At 39.1% G+C, this 25,934-nt stretch overlaps 1 protein-coding gene across 3 annotated transcripts in view; it reads right to left on the reverse strand.

The window, feature by feature from the left end:
* Positions 1-25,934, reverse strand: part of OTOGL (otogelin like) — a 197,941-nt gene that overhangs the window by 57,192 nt on the left and 114,815 nt on the right. For all 3 annotated transcript variants that reach the window (XM_068276877.1, XM_068276876.1, XM_068276878.1), the window contains exons 32-40: positions 24,018-24,185; positions 18,461-18,739; positions 18,124-18,241; positions 17,246-17,325; positions 11,308-13,565; positions 6,620-6,797; positions 5,442-5,584; positions 4,441-4,464; positions 2,797-2,889 (exon numbers count right to left, since the gene is read on the reverse strand). In XM_068276877.1, coding sequence (XP_068132978.1) covers positions 2,797-2,889; positions 4,441-4,464; positions 5,442-5,584; positions 6,620-6,797; positions 11,308-13,565; positions 17,246-17,325; positions 18,124-18,241; positions 18,461-18,739; positions 24,018-24,185 — 3,341 coding nt within the window. The remainder of the gene's footprint in view (positions 1-2,796; positions 2,890-4,440; positions 4,465-5,441; positions 5,585-6,619; positions 6,798-11,307; positions 13,566-17,245; positions 17,326-18,123; positions 18,242-18,460; positions 18,740-24,017; positions 24,186-25,934) is intronic.

Here is a 25,934-nt window from a genome sequence, read left to right on the forward strand (position 1 = left end):
AAAGTACAATACATCGATGTAATCTAAATTCATATATTGTTGATTGTCCAGATTACATGTAATTCTCAACCAAAATGATTTAAAAAAAAATTATGAAAAATGTATATTTATTGAGTATAATTACTAAAATTATAGTTCTTTGTTAAATCACAAAAGTTCATTACCATTTTTTTCTAAGGTTTAGTCAAATACCAAAAGGACCGTGAAAATAACTGATTACAACATGCAATAAGATAGTTATATGGTAATTTATTGTCTCATTTATAATTTCATTTATAATCTTATTGTCATGAATATTACTCAATTCAGTTGAATACTTTATTTATGCTTTAAGTCTACTTGTGACAAACTAAAGTAATGAACTTGTATGTTGTTCTTTGAAAACTTTAATAAAATTATTTGAAAAGAAAAAAAAGACTGCAGGGTTAGTGCTGACTATTTCAGAAGTTCTCTGTATGCCCTACTGGCTGGAGCTCCTACGTTCCTTAGTGCAGGAGTCCCCAACCCCCGATCTGCAATCTAGAACAAGTCCGCAGTTTGGGCTCTTTTCTCCATTTTCTTTCAGCAGAGCAGCATGCAACAGAACGTCAGCACTTTCCTCTCATTACAGCATTAGCTATGCTCCTTCATCATCTGTACAGCCCCGATGCTGACACGTATCAGGAGGTGCGGAGTATGGTGAAGCACAGCTGATGCTATAATGAGAGGACAGCTACACCAGCTGATGTTATGCTGCACGCTTCTCTGCTGATAGAAGATAGAGATAGAGAGAGGAGACCACACCTGCGGACCAGTGGTATGGCTGGCGTTAGCTGGGGGAACATCTCACTATCAAACCTGGGAAGGAGCCCCATAACACTGGGGGCGCATCTAGCAATCTAAACTGGGAAGGGGGGCTGCATAACACTGGGGGAACATCTGTGTCTGCGTGAGATTTTGGTTAAATTACCGATAGTCTACTGTTGGGCAGTAGTATTTTTAATAGTAAAAGTAAATTTTACTGATATATTACTAATCTGAATGCTATTTTTCTGATGCCTAGCCCAAACTAACCCCCACCAATGCCTAAGCTTAACTGACTCCCATTCCCAACCCTAACTGACCCACCCACGGATGCCTAAATTTAACCAACCCCACACGCATGCCTAACCCTAACCATCTCCCCCTTGAGGAAACTTCCCCCCTACATCCATGCTGCCTTCACCACTATATATGTAAATATTGATCACAGACCTAGCAGAGCTATTTGTAGCTGTTTGTATAGCGGGTTGCCATGGCTTTATCTGCAACAAAATTTCCCTTTATAGCTGCAATGAACATGCTAATTCCCAGAACCTCTGTGATGATTCACTTCCTCAATCACACTATAGCCGCGCCAATATTCTGTATCACCGTTTGTGATCCAAGGAATTCCTAAAAACAGAAACACAGCAGACCAGACCTTCTCATAGTGAGTATCGTCTCATCAGTGACACCCTTGTGCAATCGCACACACTGCGTGAGGGAAAAAGGTACTATCACCAGGGTAGATGGGGATCACACGCCCCCCCTTTCCTTCCCTGCTCACCAGAAGGTTTCTTGTCAGTACTGCGTATCACAAAGCATCCATGCCGTTTAAGAACCTTAAAAACATCAAGCGTATTCACATAGCATAAAACCGCTTTAATAGGCTCCCAATGGCCCCCAAATTAAAACTGCGTACATAAAATTATCTTGTATATTAGCATATCACAATACCACATCGCCGCCAGCTCCGGTCACCTCTCACATGCCCAGGCCGCGTCTCCTCCGATCAGTGGTAGTACAGCGTGCGTCCTCCAAGCTCCGCGGAGCTTGGAGGACGCACGCTGTACTACCACTGATCGGAGGAGACGCGGCCTGGGCATGTGAGAGGTGACCGGAGCTGGCGGCGATGTGGTATTGTGATATGCTAATATACAAGATAATTTTATGTACGCAGTTTTAATTTGGGGGCCATTGGGAGCCTATTAAAGCGGTTTTATGCTATGTGAATACGCTTGATGTTTTTAAGGTTCTTAAACGGCATGGATGCTTTGTGATACGCAGTACTGACAAGAAACCTTCTGGTGAGCAGGGAAGGAAAGGGGAGGCGTGTGATCCCCATCTACCCTGGTGATAGTACCTTTTTCCCTCACGCAGTGTGTGCGATTGCACAAGGGTGTCACTGATGAGACGATACTCACTATGAGAAGGTCTGGTCTGCTGTGTTTCTGTTTTTAGGAATTCCTTGGATCACAAACGGTGATACAGAATATTGGCGCGGCTATAGTGTGATTGTTTATGTGACTGGGACTTGTCTCTGTGCATAGTCAGCAGCCTATCAAGGAAAGTGAGGACTGAGCGCAACATCACAGTGAAAATGATTCACTTCCTAGCATAAAAATCAGGTAATTTTGGTAAGTTTTGTTGCGTCCCGGTGCTCATCTTTTGGATTGCCAATACCAGCACTTTAGCCCCGGCTACGTAAAATAGGCACTAGCATAGCCAATACAAGTGCCTTGTCACCAGGTGCTTCATTTGGACACTGTTTTTTGACTTTACATATAATATAGCCAAAAGCAGAGGCTGTCCAGAACACTGCTCCTGAGACAAAAGTTATTGGTAAGGGTAAGGCATTGCTTTGTTAATCAATGTTTCCCTCTTGTGCTCACTTATCAAAGCCATACAAATAAAAATATTAATGATATTTACAGAAATTATCTAAAAGGCATCACTAAAAAATTATGCTTTATCTATTTACTCTTTGCACATAAAGGTAAAGAATTTCGTTCTCACCCTTCTGTCCAATCGATTTATAAGCACTTGAAAGCTTGCTGTTGTTACATTCAGTTTCTTAAAGCACAGTCCAGACGTACCTCCAGCTGCAACCTACAAAATTAAAAAAGAAAAGAAAAGGAATCACAAGCCTGAAACTGAAAGTTCAGCGCTTGGTTCTGAGAATTGCTCTAAGCTTTGTGGGAAATCGCCCGAGCGCAAAATGCAAATCACTTTGTGCACAGCCACAACAAAAATGTTTATTAGCCACTGGAATTTATAGAAAGTCAGTAAATCCCCCTCTCAAGGCATATATGGGAGTATACCATTCAGTGCAGTAATCAAAGCATTTAAATGCAGCTCTGGCGCTTTGAGTCCGCCAGGAGAAAAGCGCAATATAAATGTTCTGTGTTTGTTTGTTTGTTGTTTTTGTTTAAATGTAACAACTAAAGAAAGCAAACACTGTATTCTCCGCACACACTGCTCCATACTGCAAACCAGCCATTCTGTGCCTCGCACTTTAAACAACTTGACAACACGAAGATAGAAATCCAAATGCAGGCACCAACAACACTGTGAATATTTCTTAAGCATGGGTGTTAACAGGCATCAATCTCCTCCTCCATGTACGAGTCTCGGCTGAAGAAAAAATCCATGCATGAGCATCTCCATGCTACTGTCCAGGCCCGGGCAAGCTGTGCGCATGAACAGTGTGGCTGTGCTCATACACAGAGGGGAGCACAGCTATAAACAATCCTTGACATTAATATTGAACATTGTTCCGAGGGTCCCAGTGCAGAGCGGTGAAGGGAGACAGCCTCTGTACTATCCAGAGGCTCCCCTACTGAGGTAAGTAGCTAACCTTTTTTTTTTAAACTGACTTGAGGTACGCTTTAATTTATGGCTGCTGATGCCGGAGAATGGAAAGCTATATATACACCACTCCCTAGCGCAATCTGTATGTATATTCTGCTGGTGTGTGGAGAGGGGATGAGAGGGATGATATAACCTGAGATTTGATTTTTATGTCATTTTGGGTTCAGAAATGTTCAGTTTATATGTGAGCATATAAATTGCATATGTTTGAATGGTGTATCTGTCTATTGTCTCAAGTACTGCGATAAACAATAACATTTAAAATTATCAATATGTTATATATGTGCAGATGTTGGAGAAAAAAAGGTTTTGCTATGCAGTGTTCCAATATACATATATACTCATATACAGCGAAGTCCCCCTGTATCCGGCACTGCCTGGTGCTGAATACATGTGCTTGCTGGTTGTTTGAGCAACCGGACGAAAAAGCACACACCTCCTCCCTCCCCAGTGCAAAATAAAATACTCACTGAGTGTCCAGCCCCGTCTTCTAACCCTCTTGTAGCTCATAGCGGCTTTCAGGCAACCTGCGTGTACCACTCCTGGCGTCTCACCTGACCCGCGTGAGGTCACGTAACTCACCAGGAGCCGCTAGGAGCCACGAGAAGTTTACAGGATGGCGCTGGACACTCAGTGAGTATTTTTTTGCGCTCCAAACCCCTGCAAACCCCCAAAATCATAGTCCCCATTATACCCTCAGGCATGCCGGTTAGTTGAGACTTTTGGATTACGGGGTCTTTGCTTTAATCACTTTCTAACATTATGGCACTATTGAGAATTATAACTTACCAGCTTTCTTATTGAGTTCACACTCTAAAAATAAGAATAAACATGATTATATGTAAATATATCAACTTATACGCACAGTAACATTCTGCTCTTCCTATGTCATATACTGGAACATACTTGGTTCTTTTGTTTACATGTCTACATACAAACTTTTTAATTCTGCTACAGACATTAGATGATGGAAATGAACTAACTATATAACAAATTAGGGATCAATATAAAAGAACTGGAAGCGCTCAATCAATATGAAAAATGTGCTTTATTGGTCTAAAATGACAACTGTGGGCTGAGCTATCAACCCCCCCAACCCTCCCGCCCCAGCAACTGACCTCACTTAAAACACTGGCACATGTGACTTGGTGGGCAGAGGGCGCCATCGAGTCCACATATAGCATAAAGCAAAACTACAGGACTGGCCCACACATACACCAAAAAGCAGCCACACACCACTCTATGGATCAACAGTTTGGCTAACTCACCCATGTCGCTGCCTATAGCCGATGCGCTCCATTCACTTTCACTTGCTTTCCATGTCACTCTTGTGCTTCCCTCTTCTGGGTTTGAAGTAGAAAGCATGGGAGTGACGTGGAACACAAGTGAACACGAGTGGAGCCAGTTATAGGCGGCAACATGGGTAAGTTAACCCCCCGCCGTGGCCTGCAAGTTGTACTCATAATTTTGATCATGAGTGGCGGAGCTACATGTAGCTCAACTTTATTAAGGAGAATTAAATTGTGAGTTAACAAGTAGGTTGAGATAATTCAACAGAAAATCTTTGTGAATCAGTACCTGTGTCACATGTCACTTCAGGTAAGCTTTAAATTCATAGTCACTTTAGTTTGGCTATTCTCTCCTTTGACCCAAAGGAATGTATTCTTACCAAATACCACAATAAAACTTGTTTCTACATATAAAAAAAGTATGTGGTTGAGGTGCACACACTCACAGTATTGTTAATTCACGCCTGTATATTTTGGTGAAGGATTAAATATCATGCTTACCAGGCTTGGAGGACACTTTTCAATATGAGCCACAATTGTTTCTTTCGGAAGCCTGACTAATATGTAGGGTGCAGCATTATAGAGAGCAATATTATTTCCATCAAATGTGATTATGCTCAGTTCTGACAGCACAGAGCACTGGCCTAGAAAGAGATATGCATCATTACTAAAGGTTTGTAGTACAATATCCATGCATGTACAGTATAAGGTTCATTGTAAGGTTATACATTTGCTACATAGAAATTAGAATAAAACATCATTAGGATAGATACAAATAACTACGTACAGTTCTTGATTCACAAAGGATCTCCCCAACTGGAGATCACTGGAGAACAGAAGTGTTCCTTGAAACCTGTCCCTGCTTTATTAAACATTTTAGGTTATTGGGTGATGAAAGGTTGTTTGTGTGAGTAATATAAGACCACAATGAGGTTCACCTAAATAAAAAATCATAACTAGCTGATTATGTTCTCAACAATAACATTATCTGCCTTGCAGACTGCAATTCCAATGTACAATGGAAACTATAAGGTCTCTTGTCTGCTGCTTATATCATGGAAGTGAAAATATACCAGGTGATAAAGGTACCAAGTAGGACTCCTGCCACTAGAAAGATGGTTCACAGACTCCACCTATGGCCCATACAACTGATGGTGAACCAGGGTATTGAGTGATAGCTCAATAAGAGCTTCAGTTTTTTACTACAAGTCTTATAGGCATATATTTTAATAACAATGATGTCAGCTAATAGCTATCCCTCCCCTCATTCATAACTCCTGTGGCAGGTCTGAGGAGTTTAGTGTTATAGGGTCTTCTACTGACATGTAAGAGATATTAAAAACGTATAGCCAAAGAGTGTCCATAGCCCACTCTTCTTCACAATCTAGTAGGCCTGAATCTAAATAACTTCTGCATGGTGGAATTAAATAGCAGCACTTCCTACAATAGTTGCCATTTGGTTGCAAAGACAAGATATACTGTAACTCTTGCTCATGTCCAAATTCCTTAAAGCAGGATATACACAGCTACAAGTTTTCAGGAAGGTGGATCTCTTATGTTCTTCAGTGTTCTCCACAGTTCTCTAACCTGAGTAAATCAATCCCATAATTTCTGTATTTTATTTTCTTTGCAGAAATATTCCAAGACTGAAGACAATGAAGCCATTGAAAGAAGCTCACATGGACATTCCCATTCTGGGCAGCAGCTGTCAGTGTTAACTTGGACAGGCATTCCACGGAAGCCACAGTCGGGTTTCTCCACATTTTTGTGACAATTACTCGAGACGTTGTACAGCATCCAGCCCAAGTTAATGCAGATGTACTGGCTACATGGATCAAGAGGCTCTATGTACCTTGGCTGGAAAGACAAAACTAGAGTCATTACCTTCTCCACATTTTTATTTATAAATATCATTATTTGATATTACCACAAAATTAAAGCAGTGTAATTGTTGAATCCTATGAAGACACAAAAAGCATAAGAATAACACTAGTGCATGTAGTTCAACTTTACATTACATTACATTTACAAATATTATTATGTAATTGTAAATAAAACAATTAAAACTGAGTGTAACCATATGTAAAAATGAGTTGCTAGCAACAAAAGAGTATAAAGGAATTATCCCTGCAGTACATACTGTACATCAATGAATAATCTCTTACCCAACAATAATCAGTGAAAATCACTGTCTAAGTTGAAAAGTATTACTCCTTTACATATACAGCTTTTAGTCAATTGTAGCAACTAGACTGTTATGTTTAGTAGTACATTGAATAAGGGTGAAAGCTGCTAGTAAAATATCAGTGAAATTACTAATATTCTACTATTGGAAAACAAAAGTTTGCTTTCTACTATTGGGAAATGGCTAATACGGATAGTAGAGTATCTGTAATGTTCAGTGATATTCTACTATCACTTACCTAACCCTCTCCTCAAACTAACCCACACTCTACTTACTCCTAACACTAACTTCCCCCCTCCCCACGATCCCTCCATCAATATTATCGCTGCCTTCAGCCACTGTCTATGCAAAACCGAAGTCCAGCACCCATATTACACATTGACATTAAGGTCTTTGCAGCGGCCATTTTACCAGGTGACTGCTGACACTCAAATTACCTGGTTTGTTTGTTTTATTTCACTATTCCTTTAACAGTAAGATGAACATAGTAACAAAAATGAAATCAAATAGCTTGCCCACTGATTTTCTCCTCTGTTCTGTATCATACGATATAGAAATATTGCATATATCAAAAATAGGTTAATGTGATATGGGCCATGCAAAATATCTGTAATAAGCTGGTCTAAAACCTGTCATCTCTGTCAAAACTTTGCTGCCTACTGTAAATGACAGCAAAACAGGAGAGAATAAATTCATAGTGGATTTTAATCTGGGAGAAATATACTTACTATCAGTATATGCAGGTGTTTATTTTAAGCTTTATAGTTTTTTTGATAGTGGTTATTTAATTTAAACGTACACATTTTTTGGATATCATTCAGGATTCTAAAGGTGCTCGAACACATTTGTTACATGTTTCTGAGAAACACTGGGGTTTCAAAACTCTCAGAGCTCCAACATAAGAACTTTTACATAAAAAAAGTCATAGTAAACACCTTCTACCGCCTGTGCCTTACTACTAAGACGTTCTTGTGATAGGTGGCCTACTGATCAATAGTAATGATCATAAGGTGAGAGGTACAGGGCTTCGCTATTTTTTTTTAAGTAAAGTTGTTATTTACACTTTACAGTAACACTTTAGGTTCATTCGTGAAGAAAACAAAGAACACACTCACACAGCATATATTTCCATGTGTGTTGTTGCATACATGGATATTTACCTATATCTGTTAATAATGCTAGTTCTAATTACACTCTACAAGTTGGTACAGGGTAAAAAAAAATGCATCTTATTGTGGTTTGAGCCAGTTAAGCCATTAAAGAGGTCAAAGGATGTCTTTTGAAAATGTAAAGAGTACTAAATTGACCCCCCCAGGAGTGAATCTCCTGATTGTCAATCAACAGCCACAGTCTATGACAAATATATGCAAAACTGAATGAAGAACTGTGTGAAAGTCCACCTGAAGATGCAAGTAAACAAAGTGGGAGACAATCAGACATACAAAGTCGCTTGCTGTACTACATATACCTAGAAATGTAAGAACAATTCAACTGACCTCTGGGTAGCCCCAGCCAGCAGCCCCATACTGAAATGAATATTAATATTGACAAACAAATGTACCAGTGCCAGTGCTGAAAAGAGAATTCGCCTGATGGAAATATTTGTTCAGATGGAAGGGGAAGTCAGAGCAGTGGTGACAGCCATTGGTGAATTATTCAACAGCTGATGAGTTGACACAGATGGTGGATAATTCATCTCCAGCTTCCATCCGTGATTTGTTGGCTCCTGCTTCCTATTCCAGGTGAGTATTTTTTTTTCCATGCAAAGGTGAATTCACTGTTCATCCCTTCCTAGTACCTTCAATGTGAATTGAAGGTTCAGGTCACAAGATCCTTACAGACCCTAGCAATATTTCATAGCTAGCGACCTAAATGATTCCTAGATTTAAGGAGACACAGAAAAGAATCAGCCCAGGATACAAGTAATTAGGCACAGATCACTCTCTCTTGGTATAAGATTCTCTTACGGTGCCAATGCAACAACATCTCCACATTGTTGTGATTACTATTATTATTTATTAATATTTTCTATGCATATATCACAGCACTGTCATCGTCCACAGCATTTCATTGAGTGCTTCAAATAAGTCATGTCACTTACTTTCCCTCAGACAATTTCACAATATAATCTTTACCAAGTCGTAGCCTAATGTTCCCTTCATATACCAAGGTCAATTTTAGGAGGAACCAATGCAGGAAGTGTTGTAACTGCATGTAATCACTACATCACCTTGCTGCCCACCACCATACTTCTGATTCTGTTTAGGGTACCATAGGTTTACTTGAAATATTACTGATCAAGAGAAACTAAAGTCTATTTTCATTAACCATTTAATGACAAACATATGTATTAAAACGTCATGCTTTCGCCTATTAACGGCAACATGACGTTTTTATACGTCACGCGTTCCCACCGCCGCTCCGCACGTGTCCGCGCCGCTACCGCCGCCGTTTCCATCGGGTTCCCGTGCTGGGTGATTGGGGAAGAGGACCGAGCGGTCCTTTACCCAATCGCACTGCCTGGAGTGAATGACGCGACCGCGAACAGCGGCCGCATCCATTCACAAAACAGGAAACTGTCACAGTTGTTAAAATGTAAAAAGAAAAAAAATGTGATCAATTCCTAATGGGAGAGTGTTCATCTTGTGGCCAAAAAGTATATTGCACATACAGGCAAATACATAATATCCACACAATATTCATAAAATGTATAAATTACATTCCCTCCCCCCCCCCCCCCCAAAAAAAACACTTGTAAAAAAAAAATCAGCTATAAATAAATAAATAGTTGCCTTAGGGACTCAGCTTTTTTAATCTATATTTTATGAGGGAAAATTAATTTTACTTTATTACATAGGGGCTTGTAATTATGGCCTGAACAAAAACAAAAACAGAAAAATAACACCTATATTTCAAAATAATATATTGTCGCCATACATTGTGATAGGGACATAATTTAAACGGTTTAATAATCGGGACAACCGGGCAAATACAATGTGTTGGTTTTAACCACAGGAGAATGTTTAATTTTAAAACTATAATGGCTGAAAACTGAGAAATAACAATTTTTTTCCCCATTCTTTTTGTATTTTTCCCATTAAAATACATTTAGAATAAAAAAATTCGTAGCAAAATGTACTACCCACAGAAAGCCTAATTGGTGGCAAAAAAAATGAGGTATAGATCATTTCCTTGTGATAAGTAGTAATATAGTTATTAGGGAATAAAAGGGAGGAGCACTGACAGGTGAAAATTGCTCTGGTCCGTTAGGGTAAAAACCCTTGGGGGTGAACTGGTTAAAGTGTAACTGTCGGGCATAATATACAAAATCAATTCTTTATTTGTATCTGGTAAACAAGAAATAAGGTAGCTAACCAGACAATCCAAAAGTTAAAATCACTATTACTTTTCTTGTTGATAAATGATCATTCCCCATTGCACACAAAATTTGGTATACAAAAATGAAAGTTGCAGAGCATGCTGGGTTGTCCTCTTTTGCTTCTCTATTTCCCCTCAGACTTAACTAATGCAGTCTGATTGGCTGGAGCTTCTTTCCCTCCTGTTTTCCCCTCCTACACCTCTGTTCCTCTCTGATTGGCCACACTTCCTGGAAGGATCGGCACCACACAAAAGGTTGTATTCATAAGCTCTTTAGATCTTTATTGCATTAAAAAATGACAAGGCAGCTGCCTTGTCATTTTTTAATGCAATAAAGATCTAAAGAGCTTATGAATACAACTTTTTGTGTGGTGCCGATCCTTCCAGGAAGTGTTGCATTTTTTGCCCCTTGTGGTATAGGGGCCAGGATCTTGGCACACACTTTATATCTTGAACTTGGAGGGTGCTCCCAAGTGTTTTTTTACCTCTCTGATTGGCCAATATTTCTCATGCTGAGACAATGCACTTTCTATAGTGGGGGCGGGCAAATCAGGCAGAGGAGAGTAGGGCAGGAAATGACATCAGGATTGGCTTAAAAATAGCCATACTTAAAATTTTCTCTTTTTTTTACTGTAGAAAAATCACTAAAATCAAAACGTGGACTGTGCAATACATCTGTTAATTAAGTAGAGCAAGTATTTTTCTACTTATATATGTGGGGGGTTTCTGGGATAGTATGGCTTACAGCTCCTTTTTAAGCTCACCAACGCCTTTGATCAAGGGTTAAAGAAGAATAATACTTACCATACATTCTGAAGGGCTGCTAGTATGCAACATTGTTCCAAATGAGTAATATTCTGAGGATGCTGTTAAATTCATCAGTAATTCAGTAGCTGCTCCTGTGACAAGTGACTCAGTAGTAGAAAATGGTGTTGAAAAAAGTGACTCATATGTTACATTACTGGGCACTGTACCCAGCTTAGTTGGTTCTGTAAGGTGAAGAGTTTTTGAAGTATCACTTGGTTGAAGGGTAGTCACCTCAGATAGTGTTTCATTGGTATATATTGCCGTATGTGTTTGGCTGCTAAGGGTACTGGTTCTTTTTATTGTGTAAGAATCTGCTGACAATGTTTCTTTCTCAGTAGTCAACAGAATTTGGGTAGCATTCAGATAAGGTTCTTGACTAGTTTCATAGAGAGTTGTAACTCCAGAGGTTGTCTCATTAACAGAAAAGGTTGAGGATACAGTAGAGGTTTCTGTAGTCAATGTTGCCAAGGTAAATGGTAACGGTGTCTCCAAGTGTCTAACACCAGTAAAAGGTTCAGTGTAGGCACTTGTAGTTGATTCTGTGACCTTTGATGACTCAGAAAGAGATGTAACTGTCGAAATCAGAGATGTTTGGGTAGAAGTGTCAAAGGTGGGAGATGAATAAGAAGTAAGCAAACTCTCTTTGGACATTGTAGGATAAGATTTAGTGGAGTGTGTTAAAGAAATATCCTCAGTTGGTTCACGTTCTGTGGAAGGACTTGTACCTATACTTGTAACTGTATGGTGAGTTGAAAGAACACTTTCAGTAGACATGCTTCCCAGATCATGAACTGTACTTTTTTCTGTAGGGGTGCTTGTACCCAAGCGTTCTTTGATAGTGGTAGATATTATCTTCAGTGGGGATTCAGTGGTCTTGGGGAATTTCTTTGTACTTAAAGTTACAGGTGGTGTCTGAAAAAGGGTTGCGTTGGTAGTTATCAAAGATGCTTGCTTAGCACTAGTCATTGTTAGGTCTTTTGTTTGGTATGTTGCTGTGGTTTTGGGTGGCAGTGTGGACTCAGAAGAAAACACGAAAGTTGATGTAGATGTGGCATTTTCTGAGGGAAGGGTAACTTCTGAAACTATTTTTGAGGTTTGTGCAGATGTTAGTAGACTTAATATAGATGATGTAGATGAACTAAGGGTAGGTGTAATGGTAGACATTGTTTCTTGCTTCTCAGATGTAACTGAAGTTGGAGACAAAGAGGAGATTGCTTCTTTAATTTTGGTTTGAATCACAGGTATGGTTGTCTGTTGCAGAAGTTGAGATGTTGAAGGTCCCATAAAAACTGTGGATAATTGAGTAACTAGTGGTGGTAAATAAACAGAGGAGGAGGTACTTTCAGAAATGTCTGTATGTGTTTCCACTGTAGGAGGAATAGACTGTACTGTTTTACTTTGTAAAGATGTATGCAGCAAAGTATCTGATGTATGTGGCAAAACAGTGGTTACCAGTTTTTCAGGAGAAACCTGAGATGATGTATAGGGATACTGAGTGCTTAACAATTCTGTAGAGCTAGTTGTACTTAGTGTAAACGGGATATACACTGATGAAGTGACTGAAGGTGTAATGGTCACAGTTGTGGCTGGTGACACGGATGTTGTAGCTGAAGTTGTTTCACTGGTTGATGTTACATTTGACACATATGGAAATCCTGACATATCTGTAGTTGAAGATGAAGCGATCTTTTCCGTCATGGAAGAATATGCTGTTACAGTGACTGACTTTGTTGTCAGCAAGTAAAAGCCCTGAGAAGACTGACCCAACATTCGTGTTGGGGTTTTAGTTGTATCAACATCTTCTTTTGGAGGTAGCGTTTTATATGTTACAAATGAAGTGGCAGCATGAGGAGATGTTACGGGTAAACCTGAAGAGGTGACTGTTGCAGAAGTCGTTATTACAGAGTCTACACTTTTTCCAAGGCTTGTTCCCAGCATTGTTGTATACCGTATCTCGGGACCAAAAGATGAAGTACTTTGAGTGATTGTTTCATATCCGGTAGTGAGCAGCTGAAAAGGTGATTCATACTTCTTAGTAGTGCTCAGTGCTGACAATTCTGTATATGCTGTAAAGGTTGTGTTTGTTATAAAAGCAGTGGAAGCTGGTGGAGAATATGGTGAAACATCTGAAACATCTGTCTGAAATGATTCTGTCACTGGTGGATATTGTTCTTTTGTAGGAGAAGTGGCCGGACTTAAACTTGTCTTTGCAGGTTTTGAGGCAGTAGGTAAGATGGTTGTTTTTACCGGAACACCTTAGAATTTAAATATCACAATTACAACTGGGTTTTACTGGCCAAGTTAATTCACATTTATAAGAAATTTTAATTACTCAACAAACAGTCAATATAACCTTTAGACAGTATAATAATGGTTAACAGTACAATGAGTGTATTATACACAGATTTAAGGCTTTGCATTCCATAATTGCAGCTTTATTGTTAGTACTGGAGGAATTTGTATAGTTCAGTCAAATTATGGACAAAAGTAGTATCATACTGACAATTCCTTCAAATAAATGTGTTGCCCTACACTTAATATAAGCAGGAAAAATTGCAAAACTTTGTCTTGATATAGTAATTCTACTTATGAGCAAAATTATATATATATATATATATATATATACAGTATATATATATATATATATATATATATATATATATATATATATATATATATATATATATATATATATATATATATATATATATATATATATATATATATATATATACACATATACATATATATTGATGCCAAGGACCCCAAAGCTCACAAGCTTGGTCATTGAGTGACTGTGTGTCAAGGTTTGAAAAAAGTGGGTGAAGTAACCAACAACCAAATACATACCCGAGCAACGCCGGGGTCTTCAGCTAGTAAGCATAAATTGATGCTACACTTTTTTAACATAATGATAAAAATGAACATCACTTTCAAATGTATGGGGCTATGAATTTCTAAACTTGCCAAGAGATTCACACATCGCTTCTGTGAACAGTAACAGTACAATGTTTGGTGTATTTCTAGGTGTAAACAACCCTAAAATACCATATTTCTACAGGAACAACTAGCTGCAAAAAGCCTTGTGTCACTTTTGAAAGTTCTATAGGAGGTACCAAGAAATATAAAATAGTTAAAACAGTTTTAAAGAGAGGAGGAGTAGTAACAAGCTTACCTAATCCAAAAAAAACCTCCATTAATGACCAATATTCATCTAGTCGTGCACCTAAAGAAATATTTTTCTCTCACTAAATAAAGCATCTTTCCAATGTTATATTTACCTGGTCAATTCATCTGCTGATTAGGAACATAAGACGGTGAGGAGGAAGTCTCTTCCCCATGCATTCTGGGTCCCCCTTTTTTTTCCTCCCGTTAAATCCAGGATGGTGCCAAAGTCTTATGAGACAACCTCTATCACTCTATGCTCTGCAGTTTCCTTTTCTCTCCTCAATGGCTTTATGCACTACTTTCATTTTATTATATGTATGGGAAGTATAATCCCACTTTTAAGACACAGGACAACAAGTTTTCATTGTCTTGTAACTTTAATAAAAGTGAACTTTGCTCAATCAGTGGCGTTTTTTTGGGATCAGTAAGTGACTACACTTCCTCCTTTGTACACTTTTTTCAGCTAATTTAAATGTCTTAGAACTTGCTATAGTACTTTCATTACCTATTCACCTTGGTGGTGGGTGTGCTGTGTTTATTCCTCCCTTATCCTTGCAAAGCAATGACATCATCACCTGAGTGTGCATGGGGTTGTGATACACATCTACCTAGTGATTGGTTATCTTTTAGGCAACCTATTTGTGTTGAGTACCTATCTTGTCATGCTCATTATCTCTTGCACAGATATAATATGCTATCATTGGCTCTTGGTCTCTTTTTGTCCTTTTTGTTTTTGAGTTTGCTCAGGATTACCACCTCTTTTTTCACCTTGTGCACATCTGCAACTGACCAAGCAGCATGCTGACATTTCCGGCATTTAGTTAAGGGCTTTCTCCAGTAGTAGATGCTTGTACGAAAACGCCACAAGAGGCAAAAAACATCTTTGCTGAAATTCTCGAGGCAGGGCTTCTCAGTGCATGTCACGCACCGTGTAGGTTTGGAGCAGATATAGCAGCAATGCTATAGTTCGTGGCCCACGTACAGGTAATTCGGGGATCCGGCGATTGTCAGACCCCAAATTAATTCTCCTTCCAAGTTGGAGGGAGAATAGTAATTAACACCGCCTGGAATTTCCAGCGGCAGCAGGCTGAACCATCAGTCGGCTCACCCTGCGCAAAAGTGAACAGGCGGCGAAAACAAATCTACGCGTAATTCTTCCCTAAGCTGACCTCAAAGGATTTGATCGGAATTTCACCTTAACAGCAGATTGATTTTATTACTGCAATTTACATAATAATCTACAAAATAAAATCGCATAACCTGAAAGAGTTGGTGAATAGCTATGTCTACGTTTTTATTTTATTACGCTTGTACTGTAAAGGTATAATGCAAATCACTAATATGTGCCTCAGGCAAAAAATTTGCTTAATTATTCAGACAACCCTTTTATCACAATTTAAACAGCTGCAACAACAGATTTATGCCCCCAAAACATTTTTTAAAATGCAAGAGAGAGGAAACTCATTCCCCTGCTTGTCTAGTTTTTGTGGACTTTTGGATATCACAAATCCTATCTGTATTTGTTAAACACTTTCTTGGTAATTAAAGTGAAAACTCAAAAGATGTTCGCTTTTGAAATCTGTTATATTCTTTTTAACAAATCATTGAAGTTATTATACTCTGAAGGGTTTTTGGAATAATATTACATAGTTAATTACACTGAAATATAATGCTGATAATGTCTTTCCTTGTAATCAGGTATTTTACATTAAAAAAAAAAAAACTTTTTTTGTTAGATTACTTTAGGGGGTCTCATAAGCACACTCCATGTAAAACAGCAATTATTCATGTCTTTTCTTTTCATAGAAAGGCTATGTTTGCATAATTCCGGACCGGTAGTCACACTACTTGCACCTTAAGGATTTTGAAAATAAAGGAATATGGAAGCTGAGAATGATTTTATTGTGTACTAGAAGGATAGAAAAAAGGACGGGAAGACACCGGGAGCCCAATCTGGTGTAGTATCTCACGGAGGGATACCGTAATTATTATGAAAAGATTGTATATACTCACAAAGCTAGGTTGCACACAGGGCAACCAATCTGTATCGCATGTGGGGAAGTACCGTCCCCACTCGGCCTTGTGAGATAGGGTCGATGGTCGCAACTCCTTCAAGACGATACCACCTGCCAAGGTAGTGACCCCTGATCCCAGGGGGAATTTGCAGTAAGGGAGGGTAGGAGGTGCCCTTAGAGGTACTATTGGTTAGGCGCCTGAGCTCAGAGGACTATCATTCAAAGGCACAACACACGACCTGATGAAGCGGTTTCAGCCGCGAAACGCGTTGTCATTTTAAGTGCTACAATAAATTCTAAATTTTACACTAATGGATTTGACTACTTATTAAGGTAGGATCATTCCAATTTCTTGTACCAATAATTGTCTAATATCAATACGTCCATCACCAGAAACAATATATAGATTTCTTTCGAAAAATTGGTGTGTCTTTTTACACACAACAAATTGTATAACTATTGGCAAATTCCAATTAAAGCCTAACCAATAGTACCTCTAAGGGCGCCTCCTACCCTCCCTTACGAGAATGATTTTATGCCTTTTTTATTTGTTATGTTTTGGTTTTAGTAGTGTTTGGTTCACGCCTGGGGATTTTTTCCAAAGTGGATTCCTAACCAAATTTTCTTTAATATCTACAATAAGTTACACATTCACAAATTTCCTTAAAAGGCTGCATCAAATTAATGATTGTACACTATCAAAAATAAATATACAACATTGAAGGGGACAGTAACATAACAGCAATACTTACAATCTTCTGGATAAACACATTTGAGTGTAATCTCATCAAGGATCATATGGTTTGGACAGTATGGAATACACCCTTCCACCCTTTAAAGTAAGACAAAAAATGATGCAATTGATTGATACATCTACTTCACTATAACATTAAAGCTTAAGAAGGCTATTGGATAAGTGTACAGAAGGACCGTGCACAGAAAAGCATGCTGTTAATTGTCCTGTTCTGCATACTTTGCCATTTTTCATTAATTTACAATGGGCATTTAATGTACACCTGAACAGAAGGTAATATTTTAAATTAAGTGCATATTGTGTACAAGCATTTAATCCTTAAAGTGTTCCTTATGCTTGTTGTCTTCAGGGTCTCTCCTGTTTCCTGTTCTTAGTCTTTATGATATTTGACTGGTTCATCAGTCACATTTTCCCCCAGAAGGTGTCCATGATCATACATGGAAGTGTCCATGGTCATAGACAGCGCTTTTGAAATCAGAGTTCCAAAACGCACATGCATTGTAAAAGGAAACAGTTGTGCACAAAAGAAAATGAAGGTGCTTGAGTGCTTTCTTTCACTGGTCATGGCAGTTTGGAACTGATAGGTGAACTTTCAGGAGGCTGTGGGGAAAAAATAAAGGAAAATGGGAGGGATTTTGAAGACAACGAGCAGCAGGAAGACATTTAGCAGTAAGTGCTCTGGCCCACCAATCTTTTGAGTTTAAAGCTTTAGCGCACTTTTTGCTATTAAATGTGTCCATACACAATTCAAGGAAAACAGAGATTTTCTTGTTCTTACGAAAAAACAATGATTGTACAGAAAAGAAAATGATGGCTGTTAGAAAGCACTGATGGTTTGTGCAAGAAATAATGCCTGAATAAGGTAAACATACTTACGGTGGAAGAAAAGAGCACGTAACAGCTTCAGGGTCACTGCAGGTTTTAACACACGTACTGGCACATGGCTCATACCTCCATTCACACATTCTTCTATAGGGAACCGCTGCCACAATCTCTGAAATGGATATCAAAAATGTAAACAACAAGACACTAAATTGTGAATTATAACTAGACAATGAAAACAATTATTTTTGAAGTGGGACCACAGTTAAAATGTTCCCTCTGCTCCAACAGGTTTGCCACTCTATTATAACCCCCAAGAGAAAAATCCTGTGTTAAACAGTGGCTGAAAAGAAAAAAAGAAAAAAAGGCATATTTTGATAAAATTGCTCACCTTCGATCTTAAATCCACTGGATAGTTTAAAGTCCTCAGAATTGTCATATTTGGAAACTTTAACTTCAGTAGCAGTAAGAACAATAAAGAAACCTTTTCTGCTATGTAACTCAAACGCACTGTATCCTGGGACCCAGAGGCCTTGGTGGTGGAAAAACGTTGCTCTCCTACGGAACATTGAGTTGGCTTCCCATTGCTCCAGCTGCACGCTGTCATTTTCTTGCACAGTCAGGAAGTAATTGGGTCTTTCCCCAGACTCCAAAGAAACAAGCGACAGTGCTATATTAAAACATAATAATTAAAACAATATCTTAGTGCTGGAATTAAAAGCGCTTTAGGCAAACTCTTGTTTCAGCTTAATTAGAATGTGTAGGAACTAGTGTTGGCGTTCAAATTCAGGAAAGCCAATTCTGAACATCCAAATTCTCCCGAACACCACAATTCAGCACCATTCAGTACTGAACAAGCGGACAGGATCAGGGGGAGTTCACTTACTTGTGCTTTAAAGAGTGCTTCAAGGGACTCCAATTCTACCTCCCTCTGGCTTTGAACTCCCCCTGACCCTGTCCGCTTGTTAGGTACTGAAATGGTGCTGTGTTTAGAATGTAATATCCCAAATTCAAACACCAACACTGTTAGGAACCAAGTTATGAAAGAAAAATATGAATTTATGGAAAAGGTTGCTTCCAAGCATTTACATGCTATCACTGCATTGTGTCCAGAAAGCCATGATGATCATCACTTCAGAATAATGGGTGGAACCATGTTATTGATTACTTTATGCCTTTGAGAGACAGGTATACACACAAAATTGCTATTTAATACTAAATTCTAGTGCACACCTGGTGGTGCCCAAATCGATACTTACCATTTTCCTTCCTGAATTCGTCTTCGGTCGTCAATGTTCAAATAAAAGTGTACCCGAGTCAATGTTTAGGTACAAATCACATACTTACCTAAGGAGAGGGAAGCCTCTAGATCCTAATAAAGATTCCCATGGCATCCTCTGGTCCCACGTTGCTGCTCGCGGTCGTGGACCCTCCAAAGATTACCAACAAGGGCTTTCAGGTAATCCGATCGGGGTTGCCCCTCTTCTGGCACAAACGCAGCCTTACTACACACGTACGGCCATGCCTGCGCAGTTAGTTGGAGCTTCTCATGCACGAGTGTGTCCATTCTCTCGTGGCTGTAGCATGGCCAGTTTTGCCAGAAGAGGAGTGTGGCAACGATCAGCTGGAGGGTCTGCAAACAGCGACGCGGGACCAGAAAACACTGTGAGAATTCTCATTAGGATCCAGAGTCTCCACTCTCCTTAGGTAAGTATGACCCAAAAGCAATTAATTTTTCTCCTGAGTTAACTCCAAGGTGATAATTTCATAACTTGTCTATAAAATACTTTTTTAACCACCATCAAGCAAGAAAATACTTAAAATAGTTTTGATAGCACTTTTCCACCTACAGTTTGGTACTTTTTTCAATTACAAAGTGCTAAAAAGTTGATATAAAAAGAGGATGAAAAATTATCACCTCAGAGAAAACTTAGGAGAAACCGTGAATTTCATATGTGTTTCTGAACCCAAGTTTTGGCTTGAGTTCTCTTTAAACTATTCCTTATTTTTATCTGCTATCCTTCTATTACACTTTGGCCCTTTTTGCTCTGAATTTAATTATGGACATGGCTTTGTATGTGATTTTCTGAAATGTTAAATCCAGGTGTTCTGCTGCTGACCTTTAATTTGTTCATTTGAAGAATTGATTCCCATCTCCAGCTGTTTAGCACTGGGGTATTGTGGAAACGTTCTGAAATGCATTAACTTCAGTTGCTATTTCACATTAAGTAAGTGACTAATCCTTTGCTTGTCAGATTAGATATGTATCAGTGCACTGCTTCTCATTCCTATTGAATTTCTAATACTGAGACAACCACACAAGCCAAAGCATGAGACTCTTTATGCAAATACCTAAAGCAGACATTTCAGCTGTCAATACGATATAGTGAGAATGTGAGATTTTTTAAAAATAATTAGGAGAAACGTAGAAAACTTCAGCAACTAGTGTGTCACAAGAAAACAATGAGATGATAGATAGCAAACTGAATACAGTAATAGTGATATTTCATCACATATCTATCCTAGCTCCGCCCCCCCCCCCCCGTTGCTATGCTGCACCCCCCTACACACACACACACACACACACACACACACCCCTTGTGACACCACTGAACAAAAGTGCACATTTTTCCTTTATTCATTATCCTTGTGGCCCACCATACTAGGTATTATTGTTTGCATATTTAAAAAAGCCTTCAGATGTGCTGATAACAGAATGTGGTTTATTTGTTATTATTAGTATCGGCATGTTAACAGTATATTTAACCAATTACTTGCTCACAGAGTCCATATTGTTGTGTTTAGAACAATATAGCGTTACAGTCTGTGTATTTACCAAAACATTAAAGATTGAAGAGTTAATTAATTATAGAACTTGTTGACTTTGTACAGCCTTTGATGTTTACTAATACTTGCATCGCTGATCATCATTTCCTAATCTGTTTACAATGTAGATGAATAATTTAAGAAAAAGACATGTTATAGGCTGGAAATCACAGTAATTCTATTACTGCAAACCTTTGATTAATTTACTGTGGAATGGCTGCATACATTCAACCTGAACATTAAATGTATAAAAAATGTGTTTAGACATTTTTGCTCTTAACTTAAAAGACCTTTATCAGTTGTCACATAGCTTTGTATTATCATTACTGATTTATTTTTATGCCAGAATACACAAACTTTCACCTTTGTTAATAAATGAAACCCGCAAAAGATCTTTGTTAAAGGTGTATATATACACACACACACATTGGGCTTGATTCACAAAGCCATGCTAACGCACAGCACGACCGTGCTCTGCATTTGGCACGCAATGTGATGCGTGTGAAGGTTTACATGCATAAAGATTTACGTGCACACGCTAACAAAGGTGTCTGCGCGTTGATGCACGCTCCTTGCTGCGTTTGTGTGTGCGCACGTAAACCTTTACGCATGTAAACCTTCATGCATGTCACATTGCGTGCTAAACGCATAGCACGGTTGTGCTATGCGTTAGCCCAGCTTTGTGAATCAAGCCCAATATGTGTTGCTGCTTACACTGCAGGCAACAAGCACTATACAGACACATTGCTTAGGTACAGCCAAACAACATATAGCTGTGCTAGCGTCTATCTTGCAGCGGGGAAGATCAGCTGTGGTGAATGTATAGCCAAGTACTGTTATTGGCTATAGCTGACTACCATTATAGGATGCAACAGAAAGATATCAGTGTGGTGCTCAGGAATAGTGTTAGATGTAGGCGGGGGAGTTAGAGTTAGGTGTGGGTAGGGGGAGGTTAGTGTTTGGCATAGGAAGTGTGGGGGGTAAGTGTTAGACTAAGTTGCTGCTAGGGTAGTGTTAGGTGTAGATTGGGGGGGAGGTTACTAAAAGGAATAGGTAGAGAAGGTTAGTGTTGGAGTGTTAGAGAGGAAAGGTTAGAATGGGAGATTAGTGTTAGAAATCGTAGTATCACCATGCAAATTCCTGATGCTGAGCCGTTATTTCAACATAATTTGTGATAATCAAATAATGGCAATATCTGGTGGTCAAATTACTGACCAAAACATTTATACAGAAGCCAGTCCAAGTCCTAACATCGACCCAATAGAAATGCTGTGGTGGGACCTTAAGATATGTTGGTGCTTTATAAATTCAATAAATAATAAATAATAATAATAATAAGAGAGCTGTACAAATAATAATAATAAGAGAGCTGTACAAATGTTTGCAAACCTCAAGGAACTGAAACAACGTAGTAAAGTCAGGGGGGGGGGGGGGGGAATTTCCATCAGAACAATGTTAGAGACTGGAAAACATTACGCAGAATATGTCTGCTTTAAGGTATTGCTTCTAAAGGTGGTTCTACAAGCCATTTGGTGTACTCCATTTTGGCTTTATTTTTATTATTTAAATAATTATACCATAAAATCTGTTGTGTGGTCTTTTTTACACCTAAGGTTAGGTTTAAATAATTTTAGAACTGATTACGTCACCAGATGATTTTTGTGTTACGCTCTGATACGTAAAATCTTACTTTCCTTCTCTGTACTTTCTTACCCTCATAACTGTAGTGGCAGGAGGTAGGGAATTATAACATCACGTGACCAGATACAGGCAAGACACAACCAGTGGCTACACAGAGGACATAGATGGACACTTCTGTGGTGTACAGCTGAATATAAAGCAGCATTTTATCACTGATTTATAAATAGGCCTCTGAGTCATAAAGCTAAACACTTACCTAGAATACTCTGACAAAAGCAAACTTTACACTACTTTCGGACAGTAAAGCTTGGGCAATCTAGCTTTACCGTAAGTGATGCCTCAGCCCTGAAACTAATATGTGACCTTAGACAATTCTAAAGAGAAGAGTTTTGTTTCATCCCATGTTCCATGTAAACTGAGCCTCTTATAACTGTAATATGCTGCTGCTACTGCAGCAGGCTTTGTTTTTTGTACAAGCTAATTATTCTCAGCTAGTGATGTTCTATCGATGGCTTGCGTCATTACTTAGTGATCAATCCACCAAGAACAAACATGCAACCAGGGAATTTTTACCAACCTTCTGGATCGCTGACTCAGCAGTAGTACAGCTAGATGACCACAACAGCCAGAGCAATTACAACCTTGCAAATAACATAAAATAAAAAATAATTACTGATGTCAACTCTTTCATTCACATCCCGTTCCCTGGACTCCTAAGGTCCGAAGCCACTACACAATTTGTACAATGATTTTTCTGATGACCTGCAATTTTTAAGCGATGAGCAATTGTTTCAGCGACCTTGCTATGTGGGTACAGGCGGGCAATTATGTGAACAACATTAAGTGACGCCCGGCGATAACAATGATCACGGTGTATGGGATCTATAAGATCCCTGACAACTGTGTGCAAAGTACTGAGGTCGCTTAACTTCCTGTTCACACCTGTCATGTGCAGTTGCATGAGGTCGCATGTACCCACCAGCAGGAAGATGGATCAAGGAACACTTGTCATCAGGGGACGTCCCTGAGATCCACCTTCCTGCATCATCAGGTGAGGATTCAGCTTGCTTTACTCCAAACCCAATGAGGAGCAATGAGAAGCACTTCTATCAGAGGGAACATGCACATTTCCCCCTGCTATTACGGTAGTTAGCATGTAGCTATGTAACGTTCACTCCTATTTAACTTTTCTCCTGTTGTCTGTCTGGTGATACGCCCCTTCCTAATCTGAAGGTGATGCACATACTCTACTATTTGCTGTGATTGAATAATGGTTATTTTTTCTTATCAACGAGAGCGCATTACAATAAACAAAAGGTTGCATTGCCCATGGATGCTGAAACGCCTATGCAGAATGAAACACCGGTCTCACTGTACTTGATCATTTAACACCACGTACGTTGACTTAAGCCTATTTTGACTGAATTGCCTGCATTTTTTTGTGACAATATTGTTTAAATATTTGGATGTTGAGTACTCACACAAGTCTTTATCTCGGAAAAGTCCAGGTGTTATCATGAAGTTAAACAAAACATTTCCATGTGCGCTCATTCTTGGCAATGGGAATATGTATTTGCTAGTAACATTAACACCTAATACGATTTCACTGTTGCCACAACTGGAAAGAATATAGGGACCTTCACCTAGACCTGTTTGAAAATAAAAGAGATACACAAAGATTAACTAGGACAACAATGAAGATGCAGTAACTATTAAGCTGTTGACACAACTGGCAAATCGTAAGAATGTCTTATAATGTGTATGGAAATATTTCAGGTATTTCAGGATTTTTAGGACAAACATTGAATTGTCAGTGAAATGTTTGATATAAACTGAAATTTGATGCAATTGGAGGCTTTCTGAATAAGGTAAATAAGGTAACATTTGTTAAAGTGAAAGGGATGTGGAAGCCACCATATTTATTTCCTTTTAAAGAGGAACTTTAGCAAAAAAAGGAAAAAATAAAACAACACATTGCAAAGGAAGAAGTTAAAAAATAGAAAAGAGATCAAGAAATGATTGATATTCACCATTTAATTTGTTCATATTATTTGATCCACAATCAGCCTGCTCATAATGATCTTTACTACTGGCAGACATGAAAAAAACAGACAGCACCAAATGTCATTATCTATAACCACACCCCCTAACAATTCAATAGGCTAAAAGGTTGCATTTTTATAGCTATGCATATGCACAGAGGGAAATACTGGTTGATTGGCAGTTGGAAACAGCTGTTATTTCCCACAATTCAACAAGGCTCACAGACAGGAAACAGTTAGGACCTAGGTCCTGACATCACACTGTGGGAGGGGTTACACCACAATATCAGCCTTACAGACCCCCCGATGATCTATTTGAGAAAAGGAAAAGAGTTCTTAATGGGAAAGGGGGTATTAGCTACTGATTGGGATGAAGTTTAATCCTTGGTAACAGTTCCTCTTTAATCAATGTGAGTTGCCTAACTGCCCTGCTGCTTCTCTGCTTCTGATACTTTAAATCTCTAGTTCACTCTGCCAGATTTCAATATTTAGCAAAGAGGAGCATGCCTCACTATTTGTGCTGCAATGCCTTTTTCACAAATGCATATAGTGTGTGTTGCGCAAATCACTAGGCACCAGGGACCCTCATAAGGTATCCATAAATTATAGTATTCTTTACCTATTTTGAGGCTTGGGCACCACTCTGCACATGCACCTCATCAGAGAGGTCAGTGAGGAGGGGGTACAGGAGTACAGCCTTCCCTGGGTTAGGATGTATATATATAGCTGCACAGATCTAGCAGCTAGACCAATGACATAATGCAGCACTTCCTGTATGGAAGGAGAACAAGGAGAATACATATGTTTCTATTTCTCAAGCATTATCCTGTCACACACAGCCAGGGCCGGTTCTCTCTTGAAGCAAGGTGAAACATTTCCATCAGCGGCAGAGATTACAGGGGCAGCATGTTTGTACATTGTGTTTACCCTAACAGCATGCAGTCAGAGTAGGAGGAGAAGAGAGAGGAGAGCGAGCGAGGTGAAGAGGTCATCATTGGGAAAAAGCAGCTTGTTGTGCAGTGTGAGGAGTCTGACAGTGAGTGAGAAGGGTGGAGGCAGGAGAATAGCAGTGTTTCATTTGACTTGCACAGCAGAAGGGAGGATGGGGCACTGCTGTCCTGACTATGGAGGAATGGAGTGGCTGATGATGAGCAGTTTATTTGTCACAGACTCACAGCTAGCCAGTGTGTGATTGTGTTGAGCTGCAGCACGTCATGTGAGAACATTAAATGAAGCAGAATGAATTGTCAACTATTCCAAATCGGGGAAGGGGGGAGGGGTATGGGGCGCATCCTTACATGTTTGCCTCAGGCAGCAAAAAGTCTAAAACCGGCCCTGCACAGTGTATTTTTAAGG

The sequence above is a fragment of the Hyperolius riggenbachi genome, chromosome 3 (genome assembly GCF_040937935.1).
Source record: "Hyperolius riggenbachi isolate aHypRig1 chromosome 3, aHypRig1.pri, whole genome shotgun sequence".
Taxonomy (NCBI): Eukaryota; Metazoa; Chordata; class Amphibia; order Anura; family Hyperoliidae; genus Hyperolius; species Hyperolius riggenbachi.